Source organism: Sus scrofa, chromosome 6 (genome assembly GCF_054392235.1).
Source record: "Sus scrofa isolate SSC_HxYL_T2T_F1_AM1 chromosome 6, Sscrofa_HxYL_maternal_Yorkshire_Landrace_v2.0, whole genome shotgun sequence".
Taxonomy (NCBI): domain Eukaryota; kingdom Metazoa; phylum Chordata; class Mammalia; order Artiodactyla; family Suidae; genus Sus; species Sus scrofa.
Genome location: NC_139388.1, coordinates 103,186,640 through 103,208,202, shown reverse-complemented (window position 1 = coordinate 103,208,202; position 21,563 = coordinate 103,186,640). Strand labels below are relative to the sequence as shown.

At 37.9% G+C, this 21,563-nt stretch overlaps 1 protein-coding gene across 6 annotated transcripts in view; it reads left to right on the top strand.

Moving 5' to 3' along the window:
* Positions 1 to 21,563, top strand: part of ANKRD12 (ankyrin repeat domain 12) — a 117,500-nt gene that overhangs the window by 80,168 nt on the left and 15,769 nt on the right. For 4 of the 6 annotated variants that reach the window (XM_084964051.1, XM_021096065.2, XM_021096064.2 and 1 more), the window contains one exon: positions 15,533 to 20,232. In XM_084964051.1, coding sequence (XP_084820177.1) covers positions 15,533 to 20,232 — 4,700 coding nt within the window. Of the gene's footprint in view, positions 1 to 455; positions 549 to 15,532; positions 20,233 to 21,563 lie in introns of those variants that run through there. The other 2 variants (XR_014807537.1, XR_014807536.1) reach the window with 1 other exon arrangement.

Here is a 21,563-nt window from a genome sequence, read left to right as displayed (position 1 = left end):
AAATGGGGATACTAACATAGTCATCCACTAACTCCTTTCACTTTATATTTTCAAAATATTTGTAAATCCATCTACCAGTTATAAGCTGAAAGTCATTTGAACATCTTTATGCTATATGAAATAAGGATTATAATAGCTGAATTATGTTGGCTTCCGTAAGAAAGTGAGAAAAATAAGACTCGATAAATAGAAATTTTTTATATAGTATGTTAATTCTCCCATTTATTATGGCAACAACTGTATCGTGAACTCTTCAGAAAACCGTAACTATGAAAAGCAGCTTTGCTTAAAAAACTTACTGTGAGAAAGAAGTGCTGCAATAAATTTTTCCTGTGGAAGAAATTAGGTGTCTTATGAACTTACATGTTTCATTAGAGTGAAACACACTAAAACCTCTTTTGACTTTTTACTGATAATGTTTCATATGTTCATCAGCTATGTATTGATTTTTTCAGCATATTTATTTTCCACATGGTGAATGTGCCTGAATTATTGCTTGATCAAAGTCCCTCAAGAAATGATGCAAAAATCATCAGTAAAAATCATCCGTAAGTATCATACAAAGATTTTGAAGTTGCTGAAAAAGGCTGATGAAAATACCCAAATTTATTACTTAATTTACATGAGGTCCTTGTTAGACTTAACATCATCTAATCTAAATTCAGGGTGTGTTAATGTTTAATCAAGTATTTATCTTACTGCCCCTGGATGTTTGTACACGTAAAGTCTGATAACAGTGTTACCCATCATATATGTCATGTCATCCATGTGACAGATACACTTTAAGTGCTGCAGAGTTGGGGAGCATAACTGACGGTGGATTTCAGAACTAAATAAGCTTGGAATAGATAAAAGGTATTATATATGTAACATTTTAACATATGGTTTATGCCATTAGGCATTGCGCTTTATTTATGACAGTACAATTCAGAGTAGCTGTTCTGCAGACTCCTACTGGTCCTCAAGGTGAGGAGCTTGTGCCGGGATGTAAATCAGTGCACTACTTTCTATATCACAAAGGGAAAATGCTATGAAAAAAACGTCAGCTGAATTAAGAGTGACATAAGTGGTTTCTGTTTCTGGTGCAAGCCCTTTATTTCATCATGGATTAGTAATAAACAGTTTGCAGACTGGCCGAAGTTCATGGGCCACACTGAATAGCAGTTTTATGTCATACATGTCAGACATTTATGATACTGTTGCAAGAATATGTGTCCTGGTTAGTACAGCTTATTTCTATACCAATGTGTGGCTCTTTTAAATTTGCGTAATTCCAAAGTTCAGAGTTACAAACCCAGTTAGTATCCATGAGGACATGGGTTCGATCCCTGGCCTTGCGCAGTAGGTTAAGGATCTGGCATTGCCGTGAGCTGTGGTGTTGGTCACAGACGCGGCTTGGATCCCACATCCCACATTGCCGGCAGCTGCAGCTCCAATTCAGCCCCCAGCCTGGGAACTTCCATGTGCCATAGGTGTGTCCCTAAAAAGCAAAAAAATAAAAATGAAAAATACATTTGCATAATTTTTAGTCTTCCCCCCCACCTCTGCCCTTTTTCGACAGTCTTATTCTACATTACCTTCCTTACAGAAATTCTGTCTAATAATAGTATTTGCTACAAATAATTGCTTCTTGCTACCCTGCTAGAAACTCAGTCATACTCAGAGCTCCAGATCATGCTCATAAAGCATAATTATGACAAAGGAGAAGTGAGTAACTCTGTCGCATAGTGTCCCCCTCCCCCAGTACTTCCTAACACTTATTAATTGCCAAAGTTGAGATTCTCCTGCATGTTAGCAGACCCTGGTTTTATCACTTAGAATGCCCAGTGGATGAAGTTGAAAATGCCAATATTGCTACAGTAATTATTCCCCTTTATCTTACTTTGACTGCCAGTAATCTGGCCATGTTTATTAAGTAGCTGCTACAAACTTTCCTTATTTGCATACTTCAGCTTAAGCAAGGAAATGCCCATTATAATAGACAAACTACTTTTTGAGTCTATCATAAGACAAATGGGAAACTTAAAAAGACAGTGATATATTGTTACCTTCTGGTGTTTACTGAGTACACTTCTATATCATAGAATACACAAAATGACAAGTATTTTGAAGCCTTATTTTCTTAATGTTAAAAAATAGTAGATTGTAACTAATCTAAATATATTGTCATATTTGTTAAACTCTTTTCCTCAGCTTTATATTTCAAGAGCCATGAAAATACATCTGTTGATATATGCACATATGGAGTTAAAACAGTTAATAAATCAAGATACAAAAACAATTACTTAAGTCAAAATATACCAGAAACTTTTATTAAATGGATTTTGTGATGCTAACAGTTTAACCATAAGGAAGAAGCATAACCTTTCAAAGTTTTAAAGCAAACCTTTTAATCTTGGAAGCATAAAGACTACAGTAGAAATTACATAGGATGCTTTCAGAGTCAAAATATTTATCAGCACATTTGATCATTAGGAATTTAGACTTGATAGAGCATCTTATAGGGTAAAGGAATTTGCATTATTAGTATACCTAAAGTTAAAGATTGCTCCATTTAACATGTAGAGTGTTTTACCTTCTTGTTTTCCAAATGGCATTTTTAATTCACTTCTAGTATATACAGTAAGTAACAGCTTAGGCCTAGTATGGAAAATTGTAATCCATTTATAACCCAAGAACCTTTTTTTATTTGATCAGGACTGTTAGCAGCCTCTTTGACTGAAACTTTCTGAAGTTGCTGAGTAGTAGCAAGCACCATATTTGGTATTTAGCGATCTTCATTTTTCTCATCTCCCTGTGGTTTAGGTACTTAGAAGAAATGAAGAGGCACTTAAATATTTGTGACATGCAGGGGGGTGTGCATACAGCACAATAAGCAATGATGTATTCTTTAATTTAATGAATAACTAAGAGATTCCATCACAGTGTTTTACATACTCTTACTCTCTCTCCCCTGCACTTTACACCCATAGCTCTGATGTTAATTTTTCAAACTTTTTTCTAAATATCACCAGCTACTTGTACCTGAATCTTAAACAAACAAAACCTCTCTAATTCTCTTATTTGAAAATCAGTACTTATAAATCAGTATAGATTTTATCATGTGTTTTATGTCGATTGAGTATATCAACCTAATTCTAAAGCTTAAGAATAGGTTGAGTGGGAATTTTTTTAAAAGAAAAATATGGGAGTTCCCATTTTGGTGCAGCAGAAAGGAACCTGACTAGTATCCATGAGGTTGCAGATTCGATCCCTGGCCTCGCTCAGTGGGTTAAGGATCCAGTGTTGCCATGAGCTGTGGTGTAGGTCGCAGACTCAGCTCTGGTATGGCTGTGGCGTAGGCTGGCAGCTGTAGGTCCGATTCGACCCCTAGCCTGGGAACCTCCATATGCCATGGGTGTGGCCTGAAAAAAGAAAAGAAGAGAAAAATAATATATGTCAAATCTTAAGAGGAGAAAAAGGGAAAGAAATTATGTATACCTAAATTACTATATGCTATAAACACTCTTTAGAAGTGTTTATAAAAATTACATAGTTCTATATTTTTTACTTGCTCATGTATCAGAAAAATGAATGAGAAATTGTGACTGCACTGAGATGTTCTTTGGATGTCTGCAAATGAATGTCTTTAAATTTTTATGTTACATAAAATAATCTGCTCAATAGCTCTTTGAAGTTTATGTAAATATAGTGGTCAAGAAATTTTGTGTATTTGCCCAAAATATGTAAAATTGTTTATTGCAAATACCCAAACTAATAGTTTTTTTTTGTTAAAAATGTTAGCTCAGTGGTTTTCCTTAAAATCTGAATTTCTACTGGTGCCTAGCAACTTAAAGTGAGTCTGTCACATAATTATAGTCCTTGAGCTGTTGCTGAATATTTAAGACTAAAACTCTATGAATGGTACATTTGGGCAGAACCCTCAAAAAAAAAAAAGACTTTGACTTTAAAATATTACACTTGCAGCCTGTTAAGTGAGTTCAGCCTTAGCTATTTCATCTTGTTTTATCTAGTCATGGTTTAAAGGACCTCTGTATATACTGATGGAAAACTGTGATTGGGTGATTTTTGTCAGTTTCCTTTAGTGACATCAAAATTTTTGTAGTGATACCAGTCATTTTCAGAGGGGAAAGATCTTAATTAATTTATGCAATCTGTTTCTGTGTTGCTGACATGTTAGTAAAAGGGCTGTATATAACTAAGGGAATGTATGGAGTGGTGTGGTACTTGGTTTTATTTTTTATGTAAATTTTGCTTTTAGACTTAGTATTTTCAACTATTGATTTTATTCTCTTCACCCCCAATTTCTTAACTAAAGCTGTCTTATCTGTACCTGTTGCTTTAGGAATACAGTGAAAATATGTTCGGTCATGATATACTTACTTCCAAATAAATGTGTGACTACTTTTCTCCTATATTGTAGAATTAAAATACCTGGTCTTTACTTAGGAAAATTGAAGTTTGGAAATGGAGATTTAGAAGAAACTACATTAAAAATACATAATATTTTATTTTCCTGTCTCTGAACTGCATTTCTCAGTTTATCAAATCCGTAAAGATTTGTTTCTTAAATCTGATTAAGTTCACTGGTTTATATAGTCACTTAAAGTAGTGAAGATATGGTTTTTTCCCCTAGCTTTATTGGATATAATTGACGTATAACATTGTATAAGTTTAAGGGTACACTGTAATGATTTGATTTATGTATATATTGCAAAAAAATTACCATAGTAAAGTTAGCTGTCACAGTTACAATTTTTACATAGTGATAATTTTTAGTGTTTGAGAGTCCCGTCGTTCCCCCCCCTCCCCCAGCTTGATGATTAACAAACCTGACTAGGATCTGTGAGGGTGTGGGTTTGACTCCTGGCTTCACTCAGTGGGTTAAGGATCCGGTGTTGCCATGAGCTGTGGTGTAGGTTGCAGACATGGCTTTGATCCAGTGTTGCTGTGGCTGTGGTGTACAATGGCGGCTACAGCTCTGATTTGACCCCTAGTGTGGGAACCTCCATATGCCACAGGTGTGGCCCTAAAAAGATTAATAATAATAATAATAATAAATTTTAGTGTTTGGTAAGAAGTTTTCAGTCTACTCTTATCTTTTAGATACACAGTACAGTATTGGTTATTTTGTTTTGTTTTTATGGCCACAACTGGGGCATATGGAAGTTCCCAGGCCACAGACTGAATCCAAGCCACAGCTGTGACCTATGCTAGATCCTCGCGCCAAGCTGGGGATCAAACTTGCACCTTCGCAGCAACCCCAGCCACTGCAGTTGGATTCTTAACCCACTGTGCCACACTAGGAGCTCCCAGCATTGTTAACTGTGGTCGCCATGTTGTATGTTACATTCTCAGAACTTATAAATGGGAGTTTGTACCTTTTGACCACTTTCACCAATTTTTCCCAATCCACTGACTTTTTTTACTTTATAAATTGTATTACTTAATAGTCCTAAATGAGATGTTTTTAATCTACCTTGTTTTGTGTACTTATGGACTATATAAATTAAAGTATTATATATCTAGGATGTGGATATCTCAAAATCAAGCAGAGTAGACAAATAGCAAGTTCTTATTTGAAATTCAACTTTAACCTCAGGTGGGTATGTACAGAGCTTTATGTTATTGATATTTTAACAATGCATTTTACATGAAAATTAACATTTTCATTTAAAATACTTTTAGAACCTAGATTTCTGTAGCAGAGTTGTTTTCTCAGTACACGCACAGTGAAATAAATGAAGTAGAAGATACTCATTTGAATACTTAGGAAAAGATCGCAATTTATGGCATTGTTTTGCTGGGTCTTTATGTAGTCTATCTTGGTTTTCTTTAGTACCTTTTATGTACTCAGAAGTAACATAGTGTGATGGTTCTGAGTATGTTTCTCTCTTTGGAGTCAGAGAAACTTGGATTTGAAGACCTAGCCCTGTCACTTAATAACTGTGTGGTCATGGACAGATTGTTATTATTGTTTACATTGTTATGTTGTGTTCTTTTTATAAGGTGGATCCCAAGATGAATGAGACTTTTTATAGACTTGCTTAAATTTGGTATTATTCATGTTAAGCTTTCACCAAGGATTATTTTCAACAAAAAGTTCTCTTCTACTTGTTAAGTTGTAGAAACTTAAAAAAAAAAATCATTACATGACATTAAATTGCAGATAGCAATTGAAGCAAAGTTTATATAATTGTGTCCCATTCCTACTCCATCCTTATTTCCACTTCCCCTTCTTTGAGGAATACTAAAAGAAAATTACATAAGTGGTTGTAATCATGACTAGTGCTTTTATGTATAAAAATAAAAATTCCCCCAGACACTGATATAAGAAAATTGTTTCTCCGTTCACTCTCTTTCTCTTCCTTCATTGCCTCTCCTTGTGAAAAGTCTTTATCTACATATGTCCCTTGTTTGCTTGAAAGGCCGGTAGTTTCTCCTGCCCTCATTCTAAAGGATGATGTATCTCCATTATATGCCCAAATTAATTCTAATAAGTGCCTTTTTTGTCTTCAATCTTCTGATGTAGAGTTAAGCAAACATGAAATGTTAGAAGAGTCAACTTTAGCTTTCTTTGATTAACATGTGCACTTTACTGAATCTGTCAGTATTTGAGGTTATACATACATTTCGTTTAAATGCTTCTAATTTAATAGTACATTTTTTCTTTTTTTTCTAGACAGTGAATTAATATTTATCACATGCTTGGAATGTGCCAGGATATGTGAGGCACGTTACATAAATTAGTTTATTTAATCTTCGCAGCAGCCTTTTGAGCTAATCACTAATTACTGACCTGTTAAGTAGCAGAGCAAAGATGTGCCTTCGGCTAATGGCAGAGCCTGTGTACTTTGCATCACACCGTGCTGGTTGTTCCTGAGCATGAAACGTTCAGAGTCACATGGCCCAGATGTTAGCATATAACCACAGTGTGAATTTAGTGTGTGTTTCTTTAACTGAATAACATGTTAGAAGTATGCCGTGATGAAACTCGTCTTCATTATGTGTGAGTAGAGTACCTTCTATTGGACAAAAGCGGTTCCGAAAATGAAGTAAAGTAGCTGGGTTGGTGTTTTGTTTTGTTTTGGCCAGAGAGCCTACCATTAACTAATTTAAAATCTTTAATGAAAGAGTATATTTTCATATGTATTCCTGAAAACATGCTTGCATGTTACCTGACTTTGTACTCAGAAAATTAAGAGAATTATTTCTTTTTTTTTTTTTTTTTTTTTGTCTTTTTGCTATTTCTTGGGCAGCTCCCGCGGCATGTGAAGGTTCCCGGGCTAGGGGTCAAATCAGAGCTGTAGCCACCGGCCTGCGCAGAGCCACAGCAACTCGGGATCCGAGCCGCGTCTGCAACCTACACCACAGCTCACAGCAACGCTGGATCGTTAACCCACTGAGCAAGGGCAGGGACCAAACCCGCAACCTCATGGTTCCTAGTCGGATTCGTTAACCACTGCACCACGACGGGAACTCCAAGAGAATTATTTTTTAAAGCTTCCTTAGTATATATGTTTAGGGTTTGGGGGCTTCTTTATTCTGTACATTGCAAGATATATTCATTATCTAAAATATTTTAAACAGATTTAAATCTAATCATAAGCAGATTAATATTTTTACTTTCATTACAGAAATTTTCAGTTACATGCAGAGTAGAAAGAGTAGTATTATGGGCCCATATGTACTTATGAGTCAGTTTTTCTTGTTTGTTTTTTTTTTAAGTCTTGTCTTTGTTCTAGGGTCATACCCGAGGCACATGGAGGTTCCTAGGCTGCGGGTCTAATCAGAGCTGTACCCACCAGCCTATACCACAGCCACAGCAACGCCAGATCCATCTGCAACCTACACTACAGCCCATGGCAACACCGGATCCTTAACCCATTGAGCGAGCCCAGAGATCAAACCCCAACCTCATGTTCCTAGTCGGATTTGTTTCAGCTGCGCCACGACGGGAATCCGTGAGTCAGTTTTAATCATTAACATCCTATGGCCAGTCTTGCTTTGTCCCTCTCCATCCTTCCCTGCCCTGTCATTTTGAAGTCATTTAATTGGAAGATATTTTAGTAGGTACCTCTTAAAAGGTGGGAATTTTTTTAAAAGTATAACCATAATGTCGTTATCATACCTAAACTAGCTAAATTGTATTACTAGTAAATACTTGATTATTATTCCAAGTTCTCATTGCCTCATAAAATTATGGGTTTTTTAACATTTCAAAATCAGAATCCAAATAAAGTCCATGTAATACAATTGGGTGACATGTCTGAGTATCTTTTTATCTATAGGTTTCTCCTTCCACTCTCACAGTCTTGCTTTTTTGTTGTTGAAGTAATGTGATCATTTGCCTGGCAATTTTCCCCCAAAGTCTGGATTTTGCTCATTACATCTCCATGATTTTTATCAAGGAAAACCATTTTCCAAGTATTTTCTTACCTCAATTTAAAATTTTCTTTATTTACCTACAGTGAGCTTAATGGAAGGAATGAGTTGTTTATGGTGATTACAAAGGGATTCTGCCCAGGGCCGGGGCAGGGGGGAGCAGGAGATTATTTTAATGGTTCTGATCAGATTTTTTAGTTTTTGTCAGGACAGTGGCGAACCTTACACTTATTTTGAAACTAATCTAGGACTTAGTACTGGCATAAACTCTGTATGTAAGTCATTTAAATATTTTACATGTCCTTTTTTCCATAATTTTAAAACCTTATTTTTCAAAATGCTCACACACACTAATATCTAGTATTTATATGGGTTCTCTGATTTTCCTTTGCTTCACAGTTGAACAGTACTTCAGCTTTGGAGGAGACCAAAGCTTTGCTGCTTCTGTTGCATCCTGCAGTTTTACATCTTTATTGTATTACTAGTTTCAGCAGTATTTCCATTTTCTATAAAATACAGAGTACATATACATGTACTCAAATAATTGTAAAAACACCACTCTACAGAGATGATGCCATTGTTTAAAAATAAATTTCTGACTAAGAAATCTTCAGCACCTGATGTTTGGAAAGCATGAGCTCGGCATAGGAAGAATAGAAGACGTGTTCATGCACAAGGTGTGGAAGTGCAGGCTATATAAGATCTAGGGGTGGCTTAAAACTATTCAAGTGACAGAACTGATCTCCACATGATCGGTGATACAGAAACTGGTACCATGTGGGTGAATGTTCACCACCTTTTCAAGTTTAACGAAGACTCAGGGAGTTCCTGTTGTGGCGCAGTGGTTAACGAATCCGACTAGGAACCATGAGGTTGCGGGTTCGATCCCTGCCCTTGCTCAGTGGGTTAACAATCCGGCATTGCCGTGAGCTGTGGTGTAGGTTGCAGACGCGGCTCGGATCCCGTGTTGCTGTGGCTCTGGCGTAGGCCGGTAGCTACAGCTCTGATTCGACCCCTAGCCTGGGAACCTCCATATGCCGCGGAAGCGGCCCAAGAATAGCAACAACAAAGACAGAAAGACCAAAAAAAATAAAAAATAAAAAAAAAAGAAGACTCAGCAATAAATTAGCCAGATCATAGTCAATAGCAATATTATTTGCCACTTGGATACTATACAGAATTGTAAAGTGGGTAAATTTGTATTTCAAGTTTATATTCTTTTCTGCAGTCCTCCTGGCCCACCATATGTACCCCCAGTTGATTTCTTTTTTTTTTTTTTTTTTTTTTTTTTTTTTGTCTTTTTGCCATTTTCTTGGGCTGCTCCCACAGCACATGGAGGTTCCCAGGCTAGGGGTCCAATCGGAGCCATAGCCGCCAGCCTATACCAGAGCCACACCAACGCGAGATCCGAGCTGTGTCTGCAACCTACATCACAGCTCATGGCAACGCCAGATCCTCAACCCACTGAGCAAGGCCAGGGATCGAACCCCCAACCCCATGGTTCCTAGTCGTATTTGTCAACCACTGCGCTACGGCGGCAACTCCCCCAGTTGATTTCTTAATGTCTTAATCCAGTTCTGAAACTCCCCATTTGTACACTCATTCTACATTTAGTAAGCATCTACATGTGCTAGGTATTATGAAAGTCCCTAAGTATAAGTCACACACTTATATTTGAAGTATCTGTTGAATAACGTGAAAAACAGAAAATTACAGCTCCCTCACTAGAGGTTACCTTCTCACAAAGGATGCCCAAATTCCATAAATAGGCCTTTTTTTTCTTCATTAAGCACACTACCATCCCAGCCATCCCACAGATAGACAATACCTAAGTCTTTCATTCTCTGAATGCTGTAATGTAGGCAGGTGCTATTAATAAGGTACAAACAGAAGTTCCCATCGTGGCTCAGTGGTTAGTGAACCCGACTAGCATCCGCAAGGACTTGGGTTTGATCCCTGGCCTCCCTCAGTGGGTTAAGGATCCAACCTTGCCATGGCCTGTGGTGTAGGTCACAGATGCGGCTCAGATCCCACATTGCTGTGGCTCTGACGTAGGCCAGCGGCTACAGCTCCAATTGGACCCTTAGCCTGGGAACTTCCATGTGCCGTGGGTGCAGCTCTAAAAAGACAAGACAGAAAAAAATTAAAGTGGTAACATAAGTTTACAAGCTGAATTGTGTGTGTGTGTGTGTGTGTGTCTAAGTACTTACTCATCTAGAATAGGTGGAATGCATTGGGGATGTTGTAGAATAGATAACCTTTCCTTTGCCACTTGTCTTTTCTGGGAAACAGACAGTCTTTGACCTTCCACATCCTAATGATCAAAATAGCAGTGATAAAATTCATACATCTTTGGGATGATCTCAAACAAGTGATGTTCCCCGAAGGTAAATGAGGTTAACTTCCTTTCAGATCATTTCAAATAAACATATGACGTAAGTAAATACCAATGTAAACTTGCCTCAAGACAAGTCCCTACCCAGCTTCCTGCCCACAGCAGATTACCCTTCCTAAAATATAAGTTCTTGAACTACACCTCTCCCTGACTGCTAATTTAAAATATCTCCTAGTTAAGTAAGTGGAAAGTAATGAAGAGCAACTGATCAGATAAATATTTTATGATATCACTTAATATGTGGAATCTAAAAAATTCATACAGATGAACTTATCTACAGAGATGAACAGACTCACAGACATAGAAAACAAACTTACAGATACCAAAGGGGAAGTGGGGGAGGATAAATTAGGAGTTTGGGATTAACATATGCACACTGCTATATATAAATAGATAACCAACAAGGACCTACTGTATAGCAGAGGCAATTATGTTAAGTGTCCCGTGATGAACTGTGATAGAAAAGAATATAAAGAAGAATATATATATACACACACACACACATTTGTATATGACTGAATCAGTTTGCTGCACCTGAAACTCGTGCAATATTGTAAATCAACTACAATTTAAAAAGTAACTGATCAAAATCTACATAAACTGCAAAGAAGTTTTGGGAATAGGAAGTAGTGTTCCGGTATGGCGAATGTGTATAGCAGGAGGGCATGAGAGATGGAGGCAATGCAGAACACCCATGGAGGCAGACGAAAGCACCCTGGGCTCCAGCCCCTAATAGCGAGGTGGCCTTGGACAAGCTTCTTACTGGTTCTGACTCTGTTTACATGTCTTTTAAATGGGAACAATAATTGCTGTTTAATAAATGGTAGTGCTAGAGATGGTGTTTTAGATTTTGAAAAGTCTTAGACCGTCATCATCAGAGGCGGGAGCACTCATGAGAAGAAATATAGCACGACCTGTGATTCTGGCCACGTTGTGGTTTAAAATGATACCTGATCTAGGCAAAAAATGAGAACCTGAGTTGGGGCAGTGGTAATGGAGTCAAGAGAAGATGGACTTAAGAGGCAGTCCAGAGAGCAAGCACAAAACTTGAAGAGGTGAATTTGGGAGTTGAGGAATTGAGAAATTTGAAAATGACCCTGAAGTTCTTAGTTTGAATAAGTGGGTTGTTGTTATGCTACAGAGGTGGGAAATGCTGGCTTTAAAGCAGCAAGCGGAAGGAAGCTGTCGTGGGGGGGAAAAAAAAAAAAGTAATGAGTTGAGTATTTTCAGTCCTGAATTAGGGTGGTTGAAAGGAGTCCAAGAAGTTCCAAGTTAGGCAGTTGAATATCAGGAAAAGTAAACTTGACTGTAAGTTCTTTAAGTTTAGGGTCATGGTATATTTAGTTTTGTATTATCATCACCCACTCTTAAAATATATGTGATATTGTTAAAACAGGTTTCCTGAAGATAACATCATTAATATAATTCAGACCATTTTAAAAGCCCAGCATCTATTGGCTTTTTTTTTTTCTTTTTGCCGCACCTACGGCATATGGAAGTTCCCAGGCTGGGGGTTGAATTGGAGCTGCATCTGCCAGCCTACACCACAGCCATAGCATTGTAGGATGCAAGCCGCATCTGTAACCTACACTATAGCTCACCGCAATGCTAGATCCTTAACCCACTGAGCGAGGCCAGGGTTTGAACCTGAATACTCATGGATACTAGTTGGTTTCATAACCCACTGAACTACTATGGGAACTCCTGTTGACTTTCTTATTAGTTGGGCATGTGAAATGTAGTTGCTTTGTCAAATGTATGCTGGCTATTTTGGAGAGATTTTGAAGGAGGAAGGATTTTCTATATATACATACTGTCGTCTCCCTGCATTGGTCACATCTTGTTCATTCTGGATACTATACAAGGTAAGAGGGAAATTTACAGTAGCCTCAGCAGGGGAAAGTCAAGCCTAAGGATAATACTGATTTCAAATAACATTTAGCTATTTTTTAAATGTCACTAGTGTTACTTGCAAATATCTGAGAGCACCTGTGGTGTACAAGAACAACTTTCAAATGTATTTGTGTTATTTAATCAGTTACGCTTCATTTTGTTATATAGCACATTTTCACGGAGAAGGAAAATGCTTTAAAGAAAATTTTGTTTTAATGATCTTTAACTTCTTTCTCACTTGCCTTTCTAGTTTCCCAGATAAAATTGAGATAATAAACAAAAATTTTTAAAGAGCTTTTTATCAGAAATAATTTAATGAAATGTTTTAAATACAAGTTCAAACTTAGTAACTAGATACTAAAGAACTAAAAAGATTGGGTTAAAGGAACCAGTGTTGCTGAGAGCTTCGGTGTAGGTCACAGATGTGGCTCAGATCTGGTGTTGCTCTGGCTATGGCATAGGCCAGCAGCTACAGCTCCAATTTGACTCCTAGCCCTAAAAAGAGAGAGAGGAAGGAAGGAAAGAGCAAACGTTTTCTTAGTTACTGCTGCACTAGCATGACAAGGCCATCTTAATAGATCAAAAGGCTTTAGGATTCAGCCTGGTCTGCCAGAGAGGCTGCATCAGAGGTGCGGTACCTTTGCTGAGATCACAGGCTCCCCAGCGTCTCAAGAGCAACACAGGGTTGCTGCTGCCAGTGCTGAGAATCAGTATGCAGAGAGGGGCAGGGAACTTGAATTTCACATGGAGAGAATATCGGAGAGCTAGATTACTTTAGAGGAAGTTTAATGTATTAAAATAAATTTATAACTTTAAATATTTAAACAAAAAAGTGTTTGGTTGCCTTTTTTTATAGTGAGTTTGGTTTTTTCCTACCTTGGTCAGAGTTCTCTTTCTTTCTTTTTTAGAGGCCTGGGTTTTCTTTTCAGTTATATACATATGTATACAACATATGTTTCAGTGAAGAAAAAAATGCCCATCTAGGAAGAAAAAATTTTTTTTTTCTTAAAAATTATATAATGAAGTAGACATTATATAATGAAATAGCAGTGCTTTGGCTATATTTATACAACAACTTAGACGTAATTACATTATTGTGTACTTAAATGTTAATGTCCTTTAAAGTACATATGAATTGAGCCCATTATTTTCTCCATTGTACTAAAATATAATTAGTATCAAGTTTATAAATAAAAAGCTAAAGAATGAATAGCTTTTTTTCAAATTATATATCCAGTCAGTATATCTGTTATAATCTTGGTTATGTAATTTGGGGATATATAGATATATATCTATATATGTCATACCTCTTATATAGTCAAAACCATTCACCTTAGATGCTCCCTGGTGGCCAAGTGGTTAAGGACTTGGCATTGTTACTGCTGTGACTCATTCTCACTGCTCTGGCTCAGGTTCAGTCCCTAGCCCAGGAACTTCCTACTGCTATGGGTACAGCCAAAAAAAAACCGTTTACCTTTATTCAACTTTTGTTCTTTATGGGAATCATTTGATTCTTTATGCTTTCACTAATGAAAAATTCTGGGAGTTCCCATCATGGCTCAGCAGTAACAAACCCAGCTAGTGTCCACGAGGACAAGGGTTCCATCCCTGGCCTCACTCAGTGAGTTAAGCATCTGCATTGCCATGAGCTGCAGGGTAGGTCACAGACAAGGCTTGGATCCTGCATTGCTGTGGCTGTGATGTAGACCAGCAGCCACAGCTGGGATTTTTTTGTGTGTGTGTGTCTTTTTTTTGTTGTTGTTATTGTTGTTGCTATTTCTTGGGCTGCACCCGCGGCATATGGAGGTTCCCAGGCCAGGGGTCGGATCGGAGCTGTAGCCACCGGCCTACGCCAGAGCCACAGCAACACGGGATCTGAGCCGCGTCTGCAACCTACACCACAGCTCACGGCAACGCCGGATCGTTAACCCACTGAGCAAGGGCAGGGATCGAACCCACAACCTCATGGTTCCTAGTCGGATTCGTTAACCACTGCGCCACAACGGGAACTCCCACAGCTGGGATTTGACACCTAGCCTGGGAACTTGCACGTGCCATAAGTGTGGCCCTCAAAAGACAAAAAATAAAATTAAAAAATCTGAAATATATGAAACAATCTGTGATGTTTACTTAATCCTTCAAATTAGTGATTCTTAACCTTTTTTTTGCTTTGAAGAATTTTACATAAGTATTCTCTCTCTAGGAAAAAAGTACATAGATGTAAAATTTTATGCAACATTAGTAGCCAATGTTTCCCCTGAATCTAGTCTCCTGAGTTATGAGCCTCTTCATTGTATTATACATACATTTTAATATTAGATTAGGAGTTCCCGTCGTGGCGCAGTGGTTAACGAATCCGACTAGGAACCATGAGGTTGCGGGTTCGGTCCCTGCCCTTGCTCAGTGGGTTAAGGATCTGGCATTGCCGTGAGCTGTGGTGTAGGTTGCAGACGCGGCTCAGATCCCGCGTTGCTGTGGCTCTGGCGTAGGCCAGAGGCTACAGCTCCGATCCGACCCCTAGCCTGGGAATATCCATATGCCGTGGAAGCAGCCCAAGAAATGGCAAAAAAAAAAAATAATAAATTAAATATTAGATTGTTTTTATTATAAGTATCATGAATTCAGTATATTGTATGCTTTTTAAAAGGTCAAGAGAATCATCCTGCAGAGATTCTCTATAAAGCTTTTCCACAAAGTGGTAGCAGAGTTCTTAGATATTTCTATTGCATTATTTGCATACAAATCTGAAATGTTTTTTCTGAATTGTTTGAAATATTTGCTGTACGTGCTATATTTTTCTCTCAATCTTATTTTTCTGACAGCTGTCTTTAACTAACAGATTTTCTCTTCTTATTCTAGATTCTGAAGAGGCTCGGTCTGTAAATCCTTCCAGTGTTGATGAAAATATTGACTCCGAGACAGAGAAAGACTCTCTTATCTGTGAAAGTAAACAAATAGTTCCCAGTAAAGCACCTCTTCCATCTGCCCTTGATGAGTATGAGTTCAAAGATGATGATGATGAAGAAATAAATAAAATGATTGATGATAGGCATATTCTTAGGAAAGAGCTACGAAAAGAGAATGAATCTGAAGTAGAAAAGAATAGTTTATTTGCAAAACAAGAAAAAGCTTTCTATCCTAAATCATTCAAAAGTAAAAAACAAAAGCCATCTAGGGTTTTGTATTCAAGTTCTGAAAGTTCAGATGAAGAAATTCTTCAGAACAAAAAGTGTTCTACTCCAAGTTCTGTTCCTGAAACATCAAATTCTGATATACAGACCAAAAAAGAATATGGCATTTCAAGTGAACACAAACAGAAAGGCAAAGTTAAGAGAAAATTAAAGAACCAGAACAAAAATAAAGAGAACCAAGAGCTGAAGCAAGAAAAAGAGGGCAAAGAAAATACCAGAGTAACAAACTTGACAGTTAATACTGCAGTAGATTGTTCAGAAAAGGCCCGGGAGGAGGGGAATTTCAGGAAATCTTTTAGCCCCAAGGATGATACTTCGTTACATTTATTTCATATTTCCACTGGTAAATCTCCCAAACATTGCTGTGGACTCAGTGAAAAGCAGTCAACACCACTAAAACAAGAACATTCTAAGACATGTTTATCACCAGGCAGTTCTGAAATGTCATTACAGCCTGATCTTGTTCGGTATGATAATACAGAATCTGAATTCTTGCCAGAAAGTTCAAGTGTAAAGTCTTGTAAGCATAAGGATAAAAACAAACATCAGAAAGATTTTCACTTAGAATTTGGTGAAAAGTCAAATGCCAAAGTAAAGGATGAAGATCACAGTCCAACATTTGAAAATTCAGATTGCACGTTGAAAAAAATGGATAAAGAGGGTAAAACATTAAAAAAGCATAAATTGAAACATAAAGAGAGGGAAAAAGAAAAGCATAAAAAAGAAATTGAAGGCGAAAAGGAAAAATACAAAAATAGGGATGGTGCTAAAGAGCTGCAGCGGAGTGTGGAATTTGATAGAGAATTTTGGAAAGAGAATTTTTTCAAAAGTGATGAAACTGAAGATCTGTTTTTAAATATGGAACATGAGTCCCTAACATTAGAAAAAAAATCAAAGTTGGAAAAAAGCATAAAAGATGATAAATCAACTAAGGAAAAGCATGTCTCAAAAGAGAGGAACTTTAAAGAAGAACGAGAAAAGGTTAAAAAGGAAAGTGAGAAATCTTTTAAGGAGGAAAAAATAAAAGATTTAAAAGATGAGAGAGAGAATATACCTACAGATAAAGAAACAGAATTCAGTTCTTTAGGTATAAGTGCTAGTGAAGAATCTGTAGGGTTTCATTCAGTGGAAAAGGAAATAGAAATTGAAAAACATATAAAAGAAAGTAAGGAGAAATTTGAGAAACGATTTCAAACTAAAGAAAAGGACATTGAGAAGGCTGAAAGAAAAAATTCTGAAAAAGAGAAGAAGATAAAACATGAGCATAAGTCAGAGAAAGACAGATTAGATCTTAGTGAATGTATTGACAGAATAAAAGAAAAAGACAAGCTATATTCACATCACACAGAAAAATGCCATAAAGAAAGTGAGAAGGTAAAAAACTTTACTACCATTAAAAAAACTGATGACAGAGATAAAAGTAGAGAAAAGATGGATAGGAAGCATGACAAAGAAAAACCTGAAAAAGAGAGACATCTAGCAGAGAGCAAAGAGAAGCACTCAGTGGAAAAAAAAACCAAACAATCAGATAGTGGTGACTTTGCTAGATCAGAAAAAAGCAAAAGTAAAGAAAAGGATAGGGAGGTAGATAAGAAGGAAAAATCTAGAGATAGTGTAAATATAACTAACTCCAAACACTTCCAGGAAGAGAGGAAGTCAAGTATAGCAGACAGTAATAAAGCACAACATGAAAAAACCTTATACCTTAAAGAAAAGACAAAAGATGAGCCTTTGAAAACTCCTGATGGAAAAGAAAAAGATAAGAAAGATATAGACAGATACAAAGAACGAGACAAACATAAGGATAAAATTCAACTAAACAGTTCACTCAAACTAAAACTGGAAGTAGAAAAGCCTAAACCTAAGTCATCACCAGCATCAAAAGATACTCGACCCAAAGAAAAGAGGCTAGTGAATGACGACTTAATGCAGACCAGCTTTGAACGGATGCTAAGCCTTAAAGACCTAGAAATAGAGCAGTGGCATAGAAAACACAAGGAAAAAATTAAACAAAAAGAAAAAGAACGGTTGAGAAATCGTAACTGTTTAGAACTTAAAGTAAAAGATAAAGAAAAAACAAAGCATTCGCTAGCTGAGTTCAAAAATAAAGAGCTTACTAGATCAAAAAGTTCAGAGTTGACTGATGCTTATACCAAGGAGAAACAATCTAAAGATGCTATAAGCAACAGATCACAATCTGTTGACACCAAAAATCCAGTGAGTTTAGGGAAGTCCTCCTTTGTTTCAGAAAACAGCTTAAATAGATCTCCTAGATCCGAAAGTGAAAAGCTGGGTCTCAGCTCCCGGTCTGTGTCCATGATTTCTGTGGCTAGCTCAGAAGATTCCTGCCACACTACGGTGACAACCCCAAGGCCTCCAGTTGAATATGACTCAGACTTTATGTTAGAGGGTTCAGATTCCCAAATGTCCTTTTCCCAGTCACCGTTTTTGCCAGTTGCCAAATCTCCTGCCCTTCATGAGAGAGAGTTGGATAGCCTGGCAGAACTACCTGAGCGGATTAAAGCATCATATACAAGCAGACTTCCAGCATCCCATATCCGGTCAGCTTCTGTAGAAGATGTGAAACTAGTTCTAAGTGAGGGGAGACCAACTGTAGAAGTTCGAAGATGTAGCATGCCCTCTGCCATTTGTGAACATACAAAACAATTCCAAGCAACATCAGAAGAAAGCAATCAAGATGGCTTAGCCTTGCCAAGAGAGGTTTGTGCTTCTCCCAGACCTGAGGCTTCCTCAAATGTGCCTGAAAGAGAACTTTCAAGTGCATCCAACATACATTCCAGTTTTGCAGCCTCTCCAGCTATGTCTGTAAACAGCAAATATACTTCTGCTGATATAAATGTTATCAAGAGTTCTGCTCCAGTGGTGACCTTGGTGGACAGTCCTATACATTTAGAGCCATCTAATCAGGTTGGTGTGATCCAAAATAAGGCATGGGAGATACCTGTTGATAGGCTGGGGCCATTAAGCACTAGTGACTTTATCTGCTCAAATTCTTGTACACCTGATCAAGATTCTTCTGTCCAGGGTTTTTGTAATTCTGAAAACAAAATATTGAAAGAACAGAATATCGATTTTTTACCTTTGCACCAGACTGAATTGCCAGGAAACACTTGTGCTCAGGATGCAGCGTCTTTTCTGCCTTCACAGCAGCCTTGCTCTTCTCACAGCCAATCACTTTCAGATGCTGAATCTATTTCTAAACATATGTCTTTGTCATATGTCACCAGTCAAGAGCCAGGTATTTTACAACAGAAAAATGCAATTCAAATGATCAATGCTGTTTTAGATACTGATAATGAATCTACAAAAGATAGGGAGAATACTTTTGTCCTAGCAGATGTTCAAAAGACAGATGCCTTTACCCCTGTGTACTCTGAAAGCACTGTCCAAGAAGCAGCACCAAATTTTGAGAAAGCTAATAGCCTGCCTGTTTTACCATTAGAAAAAGACTTTAATGGAAGTGATGCCTCTTCTCAGCCAAATACACATTATGCACTTAGCAAACTCTTGTATAAGTCTTCCAGTAGCCATGAGGTTGAAAATAGCACTTCTGATATTCAGGTTATTTCACATGAAAAAGAAAAACTAGAGAGCGTGGTTTTGACCCATCTGCATGTTAAATGTGACTCTGATTTATGTGAAATAAATGCAGGGGTGCCCAAAGGAAACCTACATGAACAGGATAATCCAAAACACTGTTCTGAAAGTTTAAAGTGTTTGCTTTCCATCGAAGATGAAGAATCTCAACAAAGCACTTTATCAAGTCTGGAAAACCATTCGCAACCATCAGCTCAACCAGAAATGCATAAATATGGTCACTTAGTTAAAGTAGAATTAGAAGAAAGTGCTGAAGATGATAAAACTGAAAACCAGATCCCTCAAAGAATGACGAGAAATAAAGCAAATACAGTAGCAAATCAAAGCAAACAGATTCTGGCCAGCTGTCCACTGTTACCAGACAAAGACAGCGAGTCTTCATCACCTCGAGGAAGAATAAGGTTGACTGAAGAGGATGATCCTCAGATTCACCATCCACGGAAAAGGAAGGTGTCACGTGTACCTCAGCCTGTGCAAGTCAGTCCCTCTTTACTGCAAGCGAAAGAGAAAACGCAGCAGTCTCTGGCAGCCATTGTGGACTCTCTGAAACTAGATGAGATCCAGCCGTACAGTTCAGAGAGAGCAAATCCATATTTTGAATACTTGCACATAAGAAAAAAAATTGAAGAAAAACGCAAATTGTTGTGTAGTGTTATCCCTCAAGCACCTCAGTATTATGATGAATATGTGACATTTAATGGATCATATCTCTTGGATGGAAACCCTTTAAGCAAGATCTGCATCCCCACAGTAAGTAACATCACTTGATGCACGTCTGCAGCTTTCTTCCATGGGAATGTAATGCAAGTCACATGCATATTTTAAATTAATTTTAATATTCAACCCAGTATATCTATCCATAGGTCAGTACAGACAAATTATGGAGATATTCTGTGGAGCCTTGTTTTTTTCTTTGGTACTTAGCATTTGAAGTCCATGGGCTTAGAGAACCTCTCGGTTGAGACCAGCCCGGTATCAGTGAATGCTCAGTAGCCGTGTGTGACCCCATGGATGCCTTACTGACCAGCACTGGTCAATAGTATTTTTTTTTTTTTTTTTTGTTACCTGCTTTTTCTTTCACCCCTAAGGAGTTACGCTTTTATGTCTCTGAAGGATTTTTTTTTTCCTTTGTCTTTTTGCCTTTCTAGGACCACTCCTGCAGCATATGGAGGTTCCCAAGCTAGGGGTCTAATCGGAGCTGTGGCCACTGGCCTACACCAGAACCACAGCAACTCGGAATCCGAGCCATGTCTGTGACCTACACCACAGCTCACAGCAACACTGGATCCTTAACCCACTGAGCAAGGCCAGGGATTGAACCCACAACCTCATGGTTCCTAGTCAGATTTGTTAACCACTGCGCCACGACGGGAACTCCTGAAGGATAATTCTTTTACATGTGCTTTTGATCCCAGTTCCCTCTGGAACCTTCATCTATTAAAATACTTTTTGTTAGTATGTTTTTTAATTTCCTCTCTCCACTGGACTTTATCCACCCACCCTGAAAATACTTGGATTTCCTTCACCTTGGGGAGAAAAGTTACCCCTTGCTTGTGCCAGATGTCAAGCTCACCCTCTCTGTCACTGCCACACCCTTGGTGAGTGGTCTGTGCCTGATATTTCCTCTCTCACGTTCTGCTCATCCCTTCACCCTTACGTGCACTGGCCAAAGTCATCGGTGAGCTCCAAATTGCCTGATTCATCGACTTTTTCTCCTTTTTCTTCCATCTTGATCTTGGTCATATTTGATGCTGTGACCATCTTGTTCTCCATGAAGTTCTCCCCTCCCTGGTCTCTTGTGATGCTGCACTCTTCTGGTTCTCATGCCTCGCTCACTAATCTTTTTCTGTCTTTCAATAACTCTAGTGCCTACCCCTTAACCATCACTGTTCTCTAGGAATTAATTCTCTGGTCACTTTTTGGTCAGTGTGGTCCTGTCTGTTTCTGTGCTTTCAGTGGTCTTCCACATGCCAGTCTTCCTCAAATTCTGTCTAGCGGTATTATGTCTATTGACCTCCTGGGCATCATTACCTAAATGACCTCGGACACCTGTCATAGATTTGCTTCCCCAGGAGCTGACT